The sequence below is a fragment of the Polypterus senegalus genome, chromosome 14 (genome assembly GCF_016835505.1).
Source record: "Polypterus senegalus isolate Bchr_013 chromosome 14, ASM1683550v1, whole genome shotgun sequence".
NCBI lineage: Eukaryota > Metazoa > Chordata > Cladistia > Polypteriformes > Polypteridae > Polypterus > Polypterus senegalus.
In genome coordinates, this window is record NC_053167.1 from 57742498 (window position 1) to 57756658 (window position 14161).

General features: G+C 34.7%; 1 protein-coding gene across 1 annotated transcript in view; it reads right to left on the minus strand.

Moving 5' to 3' along the window:
• tm9sf4 (transmembrane 9 superfamily protein member 4) overlaps nucleotides 1–14161 on the minus strand; it is an 82035-nt gene continuing 67874 nt past the window's right edge. Inside the window, exons 15-18 of the mRNA XM_039735432.1 lie at nucleotides 8287–8350; nucleotides 7031–7150; nucleotides 2098–2187; nucleotides 1–1626 (exon numbers count right to left, since the gene is read on the minus strand). Coding sequence (XP_039591366.1) covers nucleotides 1477–1626; nucleotides 2098–2187; nucleotides 7031–7150; nucleotides 8287–8350 — 424 coding nt within the window. The 3' untranslated portion in view covers nucleotides 1–1476. The remainder of the gene's footprint in view (nucleotides 1627–2097; nucleotides 2188–7030; nucleotides 7151–8286; nucleotides 8351–14161) is intronic.

Here is a 14161-nt window from a genome sequence, read left to right on the forward strand (position 1 = left end):
TTCCATTTATGTGCCAGTTTATTGGTTTACCAACACCAGCATAGAACAATAACATTAGAAACTTTTTAAAACTCCCATCTAATATTATAGTACAAAATAAATGCATGTCTTATTCAACAAACAAATGTCAAATCTGCATTGTCATTCAATTTAAGAAACCCATTCCAGAGATATGAAAACATTAACTTTAATTTCTTTCAGAGATGCACAACTGCAGCAGTATTATGTCCAAGCATACATTTGCAATGACACTTGTCAAAATACACTTCTTGGTTTCTTTTGTAACTTGCTTCAAAATGATACTAAAATTACACAATTTAAAAAGCTCATGGATATCATCTGAAGTATAAAACATGAAAAAAATAAAAATAAATTGTTTACAATGCAGTTTATCTTTTGGCTAAAATTTTTCCATTCACATTTCAGAAGACACAGAAAATGGGAAAAACGCAAAAAAAATTTCTGAAAGATTTTCAAAGACATATTTATGCTCAGTAATAATTATGATTTCATATAGGACCTCTGCATTTTCATGAGAAATGAGTTATTTTCCTGACAGTTTATAAATTTTTGTAATTGTTACCAGCAGATACCCTATTACAGACATGTACAATATCATATGTGTATGACACTTATCTGGTGCTTCTGAAAATGATATTTTGTTTTTAATCAAATTAATATTGATCATTATCAAGGTTTTCTTTCTCCACACAGATATTTTGCATCATGTCTGGCACATGTTTGGTGCATATGAATTGCTAATTTACTGTTAGAATGTATAAAATGTATATATCATGCACATCTTTACAAAATGCACTGCATTATTTCCTAAAACAAACCAATTTAAATGGGTGCACCTACTATGGTGACCACATAAATGTTGCTTTTTTCTTTTTTAATAAAACACTAGTGCCTAATTTACCATCCTCTTTATTAACTATCATTTCTTACCCATGCAATAAGCACATATGCCACCGAAATTTACCACTCAAGTAATTTTCTAGAAAATACAGAATGGAAACATGTTAAAGGCAGACAATGTCAAATGAGTGCATCAAAAAGAAGCATAATATATTAAAAAAAGTCTAACTTCAAAACTTCTTTAATAATAGATCAAAATACTTTCCCAGAGCATTTAAATATATGTGACACCCTATAAGGGATTACTTTTATACAGTGACTTCAAATTATCTGTAAGTAAACCTTGTGGGTGGAGGAGAAAGGAGAAAAAGGAGAGAGAGAAGAAAAAAAGAAGTACAAAAATGATCCTCATTCCTGCAACCAAACAATCCCACCCTCCCAACCCAAAAACGGGACTTTTAGCTTTTATCCTTTGGTCCATGATTTATCAACACTGTGTAATGAGGAAAGCTGGGCTTCAAATCTGAACTGGAAATGTTCCGTCTGGTTGTCCTTTTCAAGGTGGAAGCCCTCCAAGTGAATACAAACGAAGGGTTTTTACAGAGTTCATCAGTCTCAGTCTATTTTTACAGCTGCATAAATTTTTCGTATGAACATGTATGCAGCATAAAATCCAATTGTCCCCGTTAACAACCAAAAAGACAGCACCATCAATGCTGTATACCCAAAATATAGCAGCGATGGGATGAATTCAACTATATCGAGCTGAGGGAAAAAAGAAAAAAAAAATTTAATTCTAAAGTAAACAGAATTAAGTGCATACAACATTGTATTCTGTTTTAGGTTTATTTTTTACATTTTATTTTAATGTACAGGTTGAAACTGTTTCAAAAACAGTAAGCTAGAAAGTTTCAAGAAACTATAAACATAATAATGCAGTTTAAAATCAAAAACATATTACAAATAAAGTACATCAAGCAGAATTACAATTTACAAATAATTTTTATTTTCTGCTTTGCAACAGAGTATTTCAAAATTGTGTTTTTTGAGTTGTAATTTGAGTAATGACCCAAATATATGAGTCAAAGTTAATCAAAATCCTTATCTGAAATGAACATGTATACACTCACACCCTATGAGCTAAATTCTGTCAGTGAAATAAAAAATAAAGCACAATTGATTAACCATTCAAGTTTTGAAATATTTGCTTAATTTGACAAAGGTTAAAAAAATTACCTTATTCACAAAATAAAAGATGGCATAGATAAGAACGTAGAAAGCTGAACCTCCGGAGACTAAAAACGTACGCCACCACCACCTATAATCCTATGAACATTTTAAAAAAAGGAGAAAGTCGGGTTTATTATAAAAGGTATGAACAAAGACATTGAAGAAATTTCAGCTAATCAGTAAGACAGCAGGAGATATATCAATACTAACTTTAAATAAGGAAATACCTATGATTTTAAATGAATTTGTATCGAGTTCAACTAATACAAGAATGATAAGAAGCCAATGCCAGCTTGGTTGTAATATTGCCAAAGGAGAAATCTTTTGTTGCATACAAGTAAAAAGGACAAAAATAACGTCACAGAATAAAGTGATATGGGGTGAGAAAGAAATATCAAAAGAGAGATCAAAAAAAGAAAAAGAGTCGGAGACAAAGGTCCAAAAGGAAAATATAGGGACAGTACCAAAACAAATGGAGAAAAGTGCTGGCGCATTTAGGGAAAAGAACAGGCAGACGACAGAACCCAAACCTGTGGCATACAGCTTTTGTGATGGAAAACACAGATAGAATATGAACTTAAATTGAGTATATTGATGCTTAGCATTTTTTTATAAGAAAGGGAAGTATATTTAAAATAAAGCTTTACAAGACAAAAACTTTTTTTTTTTTTGAAGGATGGCAGGCAGTCAAAAAATTCTTTATTCTGAACCCTTCAATACAGCTGAGGGGCTCAGGAGTGCTGAAGAACCTACAGCTGCCAGGATTCACCATACAGAGATCATTATTTTTACCTTATCAGATACTTTAATCAAAGGAGACCAAAATCAAGATACATTTCTGTGTTTGACAAAAAAGTATAAAATGTGAAGACTCCTTTATACTAAAATTCATCAAAGTAGTAATCATTTTTAAAAATGTGATGTTGAATTAAGCAAAAAGGGACAAAATTGACACTAAATTAGAAAATGGTCATGCCAGAAATCTGCAGCCCTGAGTCAATAAGTTTGCAGTTAATTGATCATCCAGGGAGAATCATAAAAAGATTTAAAAAAAAAAGAATATATTCAAAAATATTTGAAAATTGCTGTGGCAGCATCTGCTTGAAAAATGATGACATCTATACTTTCTTTACCTAAGTGCAATTTCCTGATTTCTTTTTTGTTGCTGAGCCTCTTAGACTGGTTACACGAGTAATATTATAATATACTCATAGGTGTCCTGTGCTGAACCGTGGGTGATAGGGGCAGAGCACTAAAACAAGTTTGGATTTGATAGAGATAAGAATAATAATGTGAGTAGCCAAGTTTAGTGAAAGAAGGAAGCAAAGCCACATAGTTCAGATAAAGGACTTAAACTAGCTTAAACTAATGCCTATTAAATCAGTCATTTTCTGTTGATGGATTTGGACAAAGTAACATGCCTTCTTGGTTTATTTCTTTTACTCGCATCAATTTAATCTTTGTGTTTTTCCTCACTCGATGAAACAATTTAAAATGGAACTGCTAAAACATTTTGGGAGAAAAAAATAGATTTCAAAAACAATGCAAAACAGAAAACCCATTATGGAAAAAACTTGTGAAAGCTAACAAACTTACTAGCTTTTAGAAAATGCCTGCAACTACCATAATGGATACTGTGTAACACGGTTATTAATACAGACCAGAGACATTATTGTACATGATCATTCAAAACTCGTGGAAGTAAAAGTGAAATTACTGATTATAAGGCTTAATAAAAAGTAAAGATTTTCAATAAAAACATTTTTTCATAAAATATTGTCCTAAAAGATAAGTTCTCTGTTTTTCAAGTTATTTTTTCACATTCAATTACCACTTGAAGCTGGGCACTAAAGAGAAGCATTTTTTTTGTTTTTACAAATTTTAAAAATACCCAGTCTGTTCTTGCACTTTACAATGGGGGGTATAGGATACCGGTGTCCAAATATGAATGAGAAATCTGTTCAACTAACCAAAAAATGCCCACTTTAAAGAGGAAAATGTTATGATTAAAAAAAAAATGCCTTCCACATTTGAGGTATCCATGTGATAACAAAAGGGAACTAGAAAAAATTATTTTATTACAGTATTACTTTCTCAAGGTAAGGATATATTTACTGCTCATTTGTCTGCTTGCAGCGGCCATTGCGGGCAGAGATACGACAACCCAACACCGAATAACTCACACCCTCAGGCAAGATGCACACCAAATGGGAGCATAATAATTAGAGCACTTCAGAGTTTTTTTATTATAGTGTGTATACATAACAATAAATCTAAACTCAACTGATTACACTGAATTGTATTTTTAATAAAAGCCTTAGATTTTCGAAAGAGCGGAGCCACATTTTCAGTGGCATGTCTTTTGCCCATGCATAAAAACTCAAGAAATTAAAAGGCCTAATGTGCAATGTTTAATAGAGCAGACTTAAGTGCCACAAACCAATCACCAGTGTTTTTAATAAAAGACGTCTCACTCTTGCTGAGGGTATCAACCTGAGCATGATGTTTTTGAGTAAGTAAGTTCACTAATGCTGATGTCTATCAATTCATAAATGTATGGGAAGAACACAGAGACATGTGCTATCACTCTGCCTATTTTAAAACATCTGTACTGAACTTACTAAACTTCAGCCTAATTAAACTCAGATGAATTCTGTGTTACTGTGTTGGCACTTGTGTGTGTGTGCGCGTGTGTGTTCACCCTTGAAATGGACTGTTGCCCTGCCTAGGTGTTGTTCCATCTTTGTGTCCGATACTCGCTGGGATAGACTCCAACTGCTGCCATGACACTCAGCCCTGGATAAGAGTTTTAAAAAGATGGACCGATTCATTTTATTACTATTCCTATGGGGTGGAATGGTGGCTCTGAGGCTAGGGATCTGTGAATCTTGTAAATGCCAAAAGGCACCGTGCTCTTTTGGGCCCTTGCAATTGCTCCGTCCTGGGTATGACATTAATCTGGATCTATCCCTACATGCAATCCCGCCAACCTTCAGAGTAAAACCTGGGGGTTGGTGGCAGAATTGGCATTCCAGCCACCACAGTTCCATTCCATCTGAAATAGTGTGGTGCTGAAGTGTCACCCATTGCAGGGCTACACTCGGGTCCTAATCTGGATCCTGAGTTGGTTTGTCATGTGGTGGGTGCGGCAATGCGCTGTATCAGCGCGTGCTCCTAAACTAAACCTATGGGACAAAAATATATTAACAGCTCAATGGAAGGATAAATATTGAAAATCATGATGATGATGATATTCATTTTATTATTAGAACACTGCAACATTAGTATTATCCTTTAAAACATTACTTTTCAGATGTTATTCCTTCCTTGAACCCTACTGTTGCCGAGATAGGCTCCAGCTTTAGCAAAACCCTGTCCTGGTTAAGTACGTCAAGAATAAGGATGGATGAATGCCTGTAACATCTGCTTGTTGCATGATTACATGCCAGCAGCCGGTATCTTTGCAAAAATAAATAATCTTTCATGGTGAAAAACTAAGTGATTGAGACTTTTTTCAGTTATTATTGTCTACAGAACTGAGATGGTTCACATCTGGGCATCAATATTCAAGGACAATAACAGCTCTTGGTGATGACTTTCCGAAGTGAATCCATGTCCCTTGAAGAAAATGAACCTAGCAAAATGATGCACACAGCTGGTCTCCTTTTAAAATGGAGGAATCTCAAAACAACAGTTTGCTTCCTGCACATTTTTATTCTCAATGTGATACAGATACTGTGTTTAACAATATGTGTGTAATCATAACACTTGGGTCAATACTCATTTAGCATTCTTGGTATAAAAATAAATGGATGTGTTCCTTAAGTTTTAAAGTTTTTCTAATGGACCCTGGTTCCCTATACCTCTATTATAAAATGCAACAGCGGGCAAGTTATTTTTTAAAATTTATAAAATATACTTCTCTTTTGAATGCAATTTCATGTGGTCAACTAATATATTGTATAACATGATTATGAAGAAATTACTTCAACTTGAAAAATGCAGAATTGCTCTTTAAATTAAATTCCACGACTTTAACAGTTTTCAAGTACTTACTTCATATAAACAGGTGCTGTTTTACAATAAAGATTGTTTGAATTTTTTTTAAACATTATTTTAACCACTTTTGTGATACCACCATGGAACTTTGTTCTATGAATAAAAAGTCATTAAGTGTTTTAATACAAGTTGTATCTATTTACACTTATTCTGGAACAGCTGGAATCTCTAGGAAGGACTTATTAAATTAAACCTTTTACTATTCCCCCTTTTCAAACCTTACTAGTCAGTGTAAATACTGGGTGCCCCCAAAAAAATGTATACACACTGAATTATTATAAATAGGTTTATTATGATACATCTAAGTATTATAAATCAAATTAAAGAAGACAAATGTAGAATCAGTTATCATATGTGTTCAAATTACTGGCACTTGGGCACTGCTGATAACACAGACCAATGGGTTTACAAACCTCAGAAATCTTTTCATTTGGCATGTGACTGCATTCTCTTTCAATGATGGTTTTCAATTTATTGATTGTTTCAGTTTTGTGAGATGCCATTAAAAGTCCATTGCCCTGAGGTACGGTTAATGTGAGGGCTACCTCTTTGCCCAATCCATTTATTTGGCATATTTTCATCAAGATAGTTCCTCACATCATGATAGCAGTCTGGAGGTGCTCCATCCTGCTAGAAATAAAACTGGTACTCATTACCAGATTCCTCTCAAATGTGTGGCATGACAGATTCCTGCAGCAAGTTCAAATAAATGACATTAGCTGCAGTGTCATTTTAATAAAATTGTAATTATAATCATTTAAAGTGTGAATACATTTTTGGGACACCCTGTATAATAATTTGATTCACACTAAATCAGTCTGTTATTAAAATGTATGTAATTTTTTTCCTCTCACATCTCAAAGAGCATATTCATACCTACCTCTGCACAAAGCTGGAAATATACCATTACAATACTAATCTGTGAGCAAGAAACTACCAAAATGATGAAGACTAAAAAGAGGAATCCAAACAGGTAGTAAAACTGATTCTCCCATATAGCCTAAAGGGAAACAAAAGTATATTATTACTGAATGGACCAAGATTTTATGCTGCTACATTTAATGAACTATTAATGAATTATGCAAAAATCTGAGCGACATCCTTTATTCATTATCAGTACAGTATGCTGTATCCTGAATGAATTTAAAACAAAAAAACCACACACACACAAAATAATGTTTGAACTGCACAAATGTGTTAACAAATGGATGGAGGTATACAAACATGAATCTGCATTTGAAACCCTAGTTTGGACTTTAATATTTCTTTCACAACAGACAAACAGTAAAACTACAAGATCTCTCTTTACAAAGTAAAACAAACATCATTAATTCACTACATTTTATGAAAAGCATGAGATATCGCTGGTGTATTGTACAGAAAAAGTGTTGTAAAATGTATGCATGACATAACATTCAGGTGTGGTTGAGGACTTAATTGTTTTAACATTTGAAACACTTAATTTTGTTTGTCTCTAGATAACATCACATTTTTGTTTACATTTTTTTTTTTTTTTTTTACTGTTAGTTGTATGCAGAAATACGGTCGAGTAGAGTTTCATGCAGATGGGTAGAGACATGACAACAATAGGTGCTTTCCACATTTTACGAGAACACACCTAAAATTACTAGAAGTTGTGTGCATTATATTAAAACAACTCTCCAAAGGGGGGGCAGAATTAGTAATAATGAAAGCAGTTTTAAAAAATGCTAAATTTCCATAATCTTTTCAGCATTCTAAAATCTTTGTCAAGCATCAGATACTGCATAATTTATCACTACTTGTTTGAATTTTAAACTAAAATGTCAATTATAACTGTCCTTATAAATATTACTAGTAAATATTTTCTTAAGTTATCAATATTTTTTTATTGCGTTTAGTAACACAAAATATATTTAGGATTAATATTTTATTTGCACTGTTCTCATGTGTCTTTCATCATCTTCCAGATCTCCTACATAACTAAAATAAAGCAAAACCAGGTCTAGTGTGAGAAAGAGCTGTAATGGAAATCTCTGCAATATTTAAACAATGTTTTATTTCCTACAGTAAGCAATATTTATAAATCAAACAATGTAAACATAACATTTCAATAACATACATATTAATAATAAAAAATAACTTCTTTTAACTTACACTAAAAATGAAGAAAAGTTCTATAAACATTGCACCAAAAGGTAGAATGCCAGCCATTAGAATTCTAGATAACAAAAACAAAGAGGAGCGTGAGTATGTTGTGGTTATTAAAATACCTTATTTTAAAAATACCACTGAACATCTTTCAGGATTGGTTGATTGATAACATGCATACATTTGGTTTCATTTCTTGCATCATTTTTGTCTGGCACACCATATGAACTACAATTTATGCTATGTACTAAACACCCAATATATATATAAGCATGAGATTGGCAAATGTGAAATCTTTTAGAAGACAGTTATTTTACAGATATACAGTGAATTCAGAAGATATTCAGACCCCTTTATTTTCTGCACACCGTATTGCAATTTAAATTTAATTTCAAATGGATAAATTAACCATTTTTCCCATCAATCTACACTTAACTCATAATGACAAAGTGAAATAGTGTTTTCAGAAATGCTTGTACATTTATTAAAAATGAAAAACTGAAATCTCTTATTCAAGTATTTAGGCCATTGTACATTGTAGTAGCTATTTTGGCAACGATTACAGCTTAGATTCTTCCTGGGTCACCACACCTGAATTTGGACAGTTTGTCCCATTGTTCCTGGCTAATCCTCTCATACTCTATCAGACTGGATGGGAAGTATCTGTAAACTGTCATCTTCTGGTCTTTCCACACGTGTTCTATGGGGTTAAAGTCTGGGCTTTGGCTTGGCCACTCAAGGACAGTCAGAGACTTGTCCCAAAACCACTGCAGTGTTGTCTTGGCTGCATGCTTCAGGTCATTGTGCTGAAAAGATGAACCATTGTCCCAGTATGAGCCAGTATGTACGTACAGTGGAGCAGATTTTCTTCAAGGATCTCTCTGTATTTGACTGTATTCAATTGTGACCAGTCTCCCCATTGCTGCTGCTGGGAACCATGCAATAGTATGATGCTGCCATCACCATGCTTCACCAAAATGACAATATTAGGCAGGTGATGAGCAGTGCCTGGTCTTTTGCCATACACAGTACTCAGAGTTTCCCCCAAAGTGTTAAATTCTTGTCTCACCAGAACAAAGTGTCTTTTTACTCATGCTCTCAGAGTTCTTTAATCAACATCTAGTAAACTCCAAGCTGGCCATCATATGCTACTCTACCATAAATGCCTGATGGATGGAGTTATGCTGAGAGGGTTACCCTTCCCACATGTTCTCCCATCTCAGCAGAGGACTCCTAAAGGTCTGTTAGAATGATCATTGGGTTCTTGGTCACCTTCCTGGCCAAAGGTGTTCTTCCCCAGATACTCAGTTTGGCCTGTAGGCCAACTCTAGCAAGAGTCCCATTGGTTTTTAACTTCTTCCCAGTGGTTTTATATTGTTGCCCTGATGTATGCCTCACCATATTTTGATTGTAGTGGTCTACAGTGTTTTCCTTGGGCTTCACAGTCTGGTTTTTGTTTTGACATACATTGTTGATTGTGAGACTTTACATATACAAATATGTGTCTTTCTAAACTATGTCCAATCAGTTCAGGTTGCAACAGATGGCCACCAAGCACATTCTAGACAAATCTAAAGGATAATTAGAGCAAACCATATAGCCCTTACAGAAAATTTGAGTACCACAGCAAAGAAAAATACTGATTTCAGATTTCGATTTTTTATAAGTTTGCAAACCTCTCTGAAAACATATTTTCCCTCTGTCATTATGGGTTATTAAGTGTAGAGTGATGAGCAAAAAAGACAAATGAATCAATTTAAAATTAAATTTACAACACAAAGTGTGCAGAAAGTGAAGGGGTCTGAATACCTATTGAATCCACTTTATATATTTTGTTCTGTTTTTCTTGGTGAGGTGTCACAATACCAGAATGCTGACCTGGGCTTACCAGACCTCTATCATCTCCTGCAACTTCCTTTAGCCCTTATTAGGATGTTCCCACAATAGTCAAGATATATAATCCCTCTAAGGTGTTCAGAGTAAGCACCCTGGACTTTTAATAGTTGGCGGCATGCAGGTACGTAGAAGAGGAAGGCTTTCAAGACAATCTAAATACATGTGCAAACCATCTCAACTGGCTCCTCTCAATCCAGAGAGGCCACAGGGTCATCCATGGTCCTCCTGTATCATCCTCACCTGTGAGCCCAACAACTTTTCTCAAAAGCTTCAATACAGCTGTCAAATATGTCATGTTTATGAAATATCATCATCATCAATTAAATCTGGACCATTGCTGGATGCTCATCAGGGACGTGCTGTCAGGGGAGGCAGGTGTCATTATGAAAGTAAAAAAAAAACTAATAATGATAACATAAAATACATTTGTCCACTGGTCTGTGCTATAATTTTTTTTTTCTGTATGATTCCAATAATTATGATCATTTTTATAGTCAAAATTGCTGAATTGGCGAGTGCCCGTTGCTGTCTCTCTGTATGTCGCCAATATAATGATTGCAGACATGTTTATTATATACCCTGACTTTCCACAGTTTGGCTAATATCTGTAATGAATGTGCAAATCACAGTGAACAGGCACAAGGTGAGACAGACAGTACTGTGCCGCACCGAAGGGGGCGCATGTGAGCCCAATAGGTGCTTGTTGCTGCTGCTCTTCTACGCAGAGGCGCCAATAAGTTAGCGATATCAGAAAGTCAAGTGCACTGCAACAATCAGTTGATTGTTATTTTTTATTCCGACTGACTGCCAAAAAGGAAGATTACGACTTTAAAAACTAAAGGAAAATAAGGAGGACTTTTACAAGAAAGTGACAGAGATTTTCATGGAGAAGGATAGGCACATGGACATAATTTACAAATAAAGGTAAGACCATAAATGGCCTTCAGTTTTATAAAAAACTAGCAAAATACCCGCGCTTCACAGCGGAGAAGTAGTGTGTTAAAGAAGTTATGAAAAAGAAAAGGAAATATTTTAAAAATAACGTAACATGATTGTCAATGTAATTGTTTTGTCACTGTTATGAGTGTTGCTGTCATATATATATATATATATATATATATATATATATATATATATATATATATATATATATATATATACACACACACAAACATATATATATATATACATATCTATACATATACACACATAAATACACATGTATACATACATATATATATCTACATATATACACATACATATGCATACACACACATATATACACACAAATACATATATATATACATACATACACACACAAATATATAAACATATATATACATATACATACATATCTACATATATACACACACAGCTATTTCAGATTAGTGCAATACGCTGCTTGTTAAAACGGATGACTCCCGCTCTTACGTGCAAGTCTGCGTGGATATTATGAACTATCGTATTTGTTCAAGTTCTATTTAAATTTTAAATAGAAGGAATTTTTATTTAGTCGACAGAAATATCTTTGGTAGGAATGGTAAAAACAGACAGGAATATTATTCGTGAATAAATCAACTCAAACCTTAAACAACTTATAATATTTTGCTCTCCATAAAAATTTATCCTGTCTAAATTATACAAGTTAGAAATAAAGTAAATGTTAAAAGAACAAACATTCAAATTTCTTTACTCTTATGTAATTTTATATAAAAATAAACTTAGATTTTAAATATCCCAAAAGATTTTGCTCTCCATAAAAATATATCCTGTCAAAATTATACAAATTCAAATATGAACATGCTGCATAACAAAACCTGGAAATATATATAAAATGTGTTCCTTTCAGCAATAACAAATCAAATCATTCAGTTGTCTTTGCTCATATGTCATTTTAGAGCTGGACGCCTGGCATCTTTTTTTGGCAACAGGTTCGTTTCTGTTTGGTGTGAGGTTCTGTGTTGTGGAGATTCTCAGGATGGATTGCAGGTGCTCATCAGTGAGGCGACTCCTGTGTGCTGTTTTGTTAGTCTTTATCACTGAGAAGAGCTTCTCACACAGATATGTGCTACAAAACATGCACAAGGTTCGAGCAGCATGTAGACGGACTTTTTTTGTTCTTCAAAGTCACCAAAGCGCCGTGCAAACTCAGTGCGCTCAGTTTATCAGCCAAGTGCGTATTTGGGAACACCGTAGTGACGACTTGGTTTAACATTACTTGGCAACAGGGAAAGTGGGGCAAGGTGCACTGGTGCATTTGTGTCTCCCATAAAAGCAGCTTCACTTGAAATCACTTTGTGATTGTGCACGGGTAAAAACGTCCGCTGAAGTGTCAGATTCTTATTTAATTATTCTACTTTCTGTATCTTCTGCATTGCATTCAGGTTATCCTGATGTTTTGTCTCATAGTGCCGTCTTAAGATTAAATTCTGTAATTACAGCCACATTAGCTCCACAAATGAGACACACGGGTTCAGTAAACATATACTCAGCCTCCCATCGGTTTTTAAAGGCTCTGTTTTCAGAATCACCTTTTCTCTTCAGCATCGTGTGAGCTAGCTTTGCAATAACTTGCAGCATCATAAGCTAGACTTGATTAACGCGGCGTGATGATGTCACACGAAACTCCGCCCCCACGGTGTTCAAGCTCATCTCCATTACAGTAAATGGAGAAAAACTGCTTCCAGTTATGACCATTACGCGTAGAATTTCGATATAAAACCTGCCCAACTTTTGTAAGGAAGCTGTAAGGAATGAACCTGCCAAATTTCAGCCTTCCACCCACACGGGAAGTTGGAGAATTAGTGATGAGTGAGTGAGGGCTTTGCCTTTTATTAGTATAGATACACACACATACATACATACAAACACACACATAAACATATACAGTATACATATATACATATCAACATATACACATATCTACACATTTATCTACGTATACAGTAATCCCTCGCTATATCGCGCTTTGACTTTCGCGGTTTCGCTCTATCGGATTTTATATGAAAGCATAACTAAATATATAACGCGGATTTTTCGCTGCTTCGCGCATTCTGCGGACAATGTGTCTTTTCACTTCCTGTACATGCTTCCTCAGTTGGTTTGCCCAGTTGATTTCATACAAGGGACGCTATTGGCGGATGACTGAGAAGCTAACCAATCAGAGCACGCAGTTAAGTTCCTGCTTGCTGAATGCAGTTTTAACCAGGAAGTCTTGTCTCGCTCATTGAGCATCAACGTGTTTCGCTGTGTAAAGAGTTGTGCTCTTTTGTGTTTATCTTTGTGCATAGTCAAGCCCTTCATTATGGCTCCAAAGCGATCTGCTACTGCTTCAGGAGCCGTGCCGAAGCGCAAACGGAAGATGTTAATGATTGCCAAAAAAGTAAACGTTTTGAATTTGTTGAAGGCTACGATTCTTTTTACTTAAAAAGTAGGAAAGGAATATAAGATCTACGGCCGCAGTGTCCTTTTAACCAGGGTGCAAAACAAGTTGTTAGTGGATGTAATAAGGCAGTAGTCTGGATGGAATCTGCTTTAGGGATTTGGATTGAAGACTGCCAGAAGAACAACAACGGCAGTGCTACACAAGTGCCTGAAGTGGCTCCTTTAAGGGCTGTTACGCTCTCCTTTGTTGTGCAGTAAAATTAAACTCATTGTTATCGGACAAGTCATCGTGTCATTGTTGGTGAGTAACCATAATTAATTTTCTACTTACGGTACTTAGTACATGCGTGCGTTTAGTGTCACTGTACACACATTTACTGTATACTATTTTTGTTGCATTGTACGTATTTATTGCTGGTGGCCCGTTTATCGTAATGGCTGTAACACATGTGATATTGGAGACACTCGATATCTTTAAAATAATATTTAGGTTTTACTGTATATAAACAGTGTGTTTATATACATATTTTCAATGAATCTTACCTAATATCTACGAGAATACAAAGGGATTATGCTGTATAACTCTGCGGGGAATATTTAT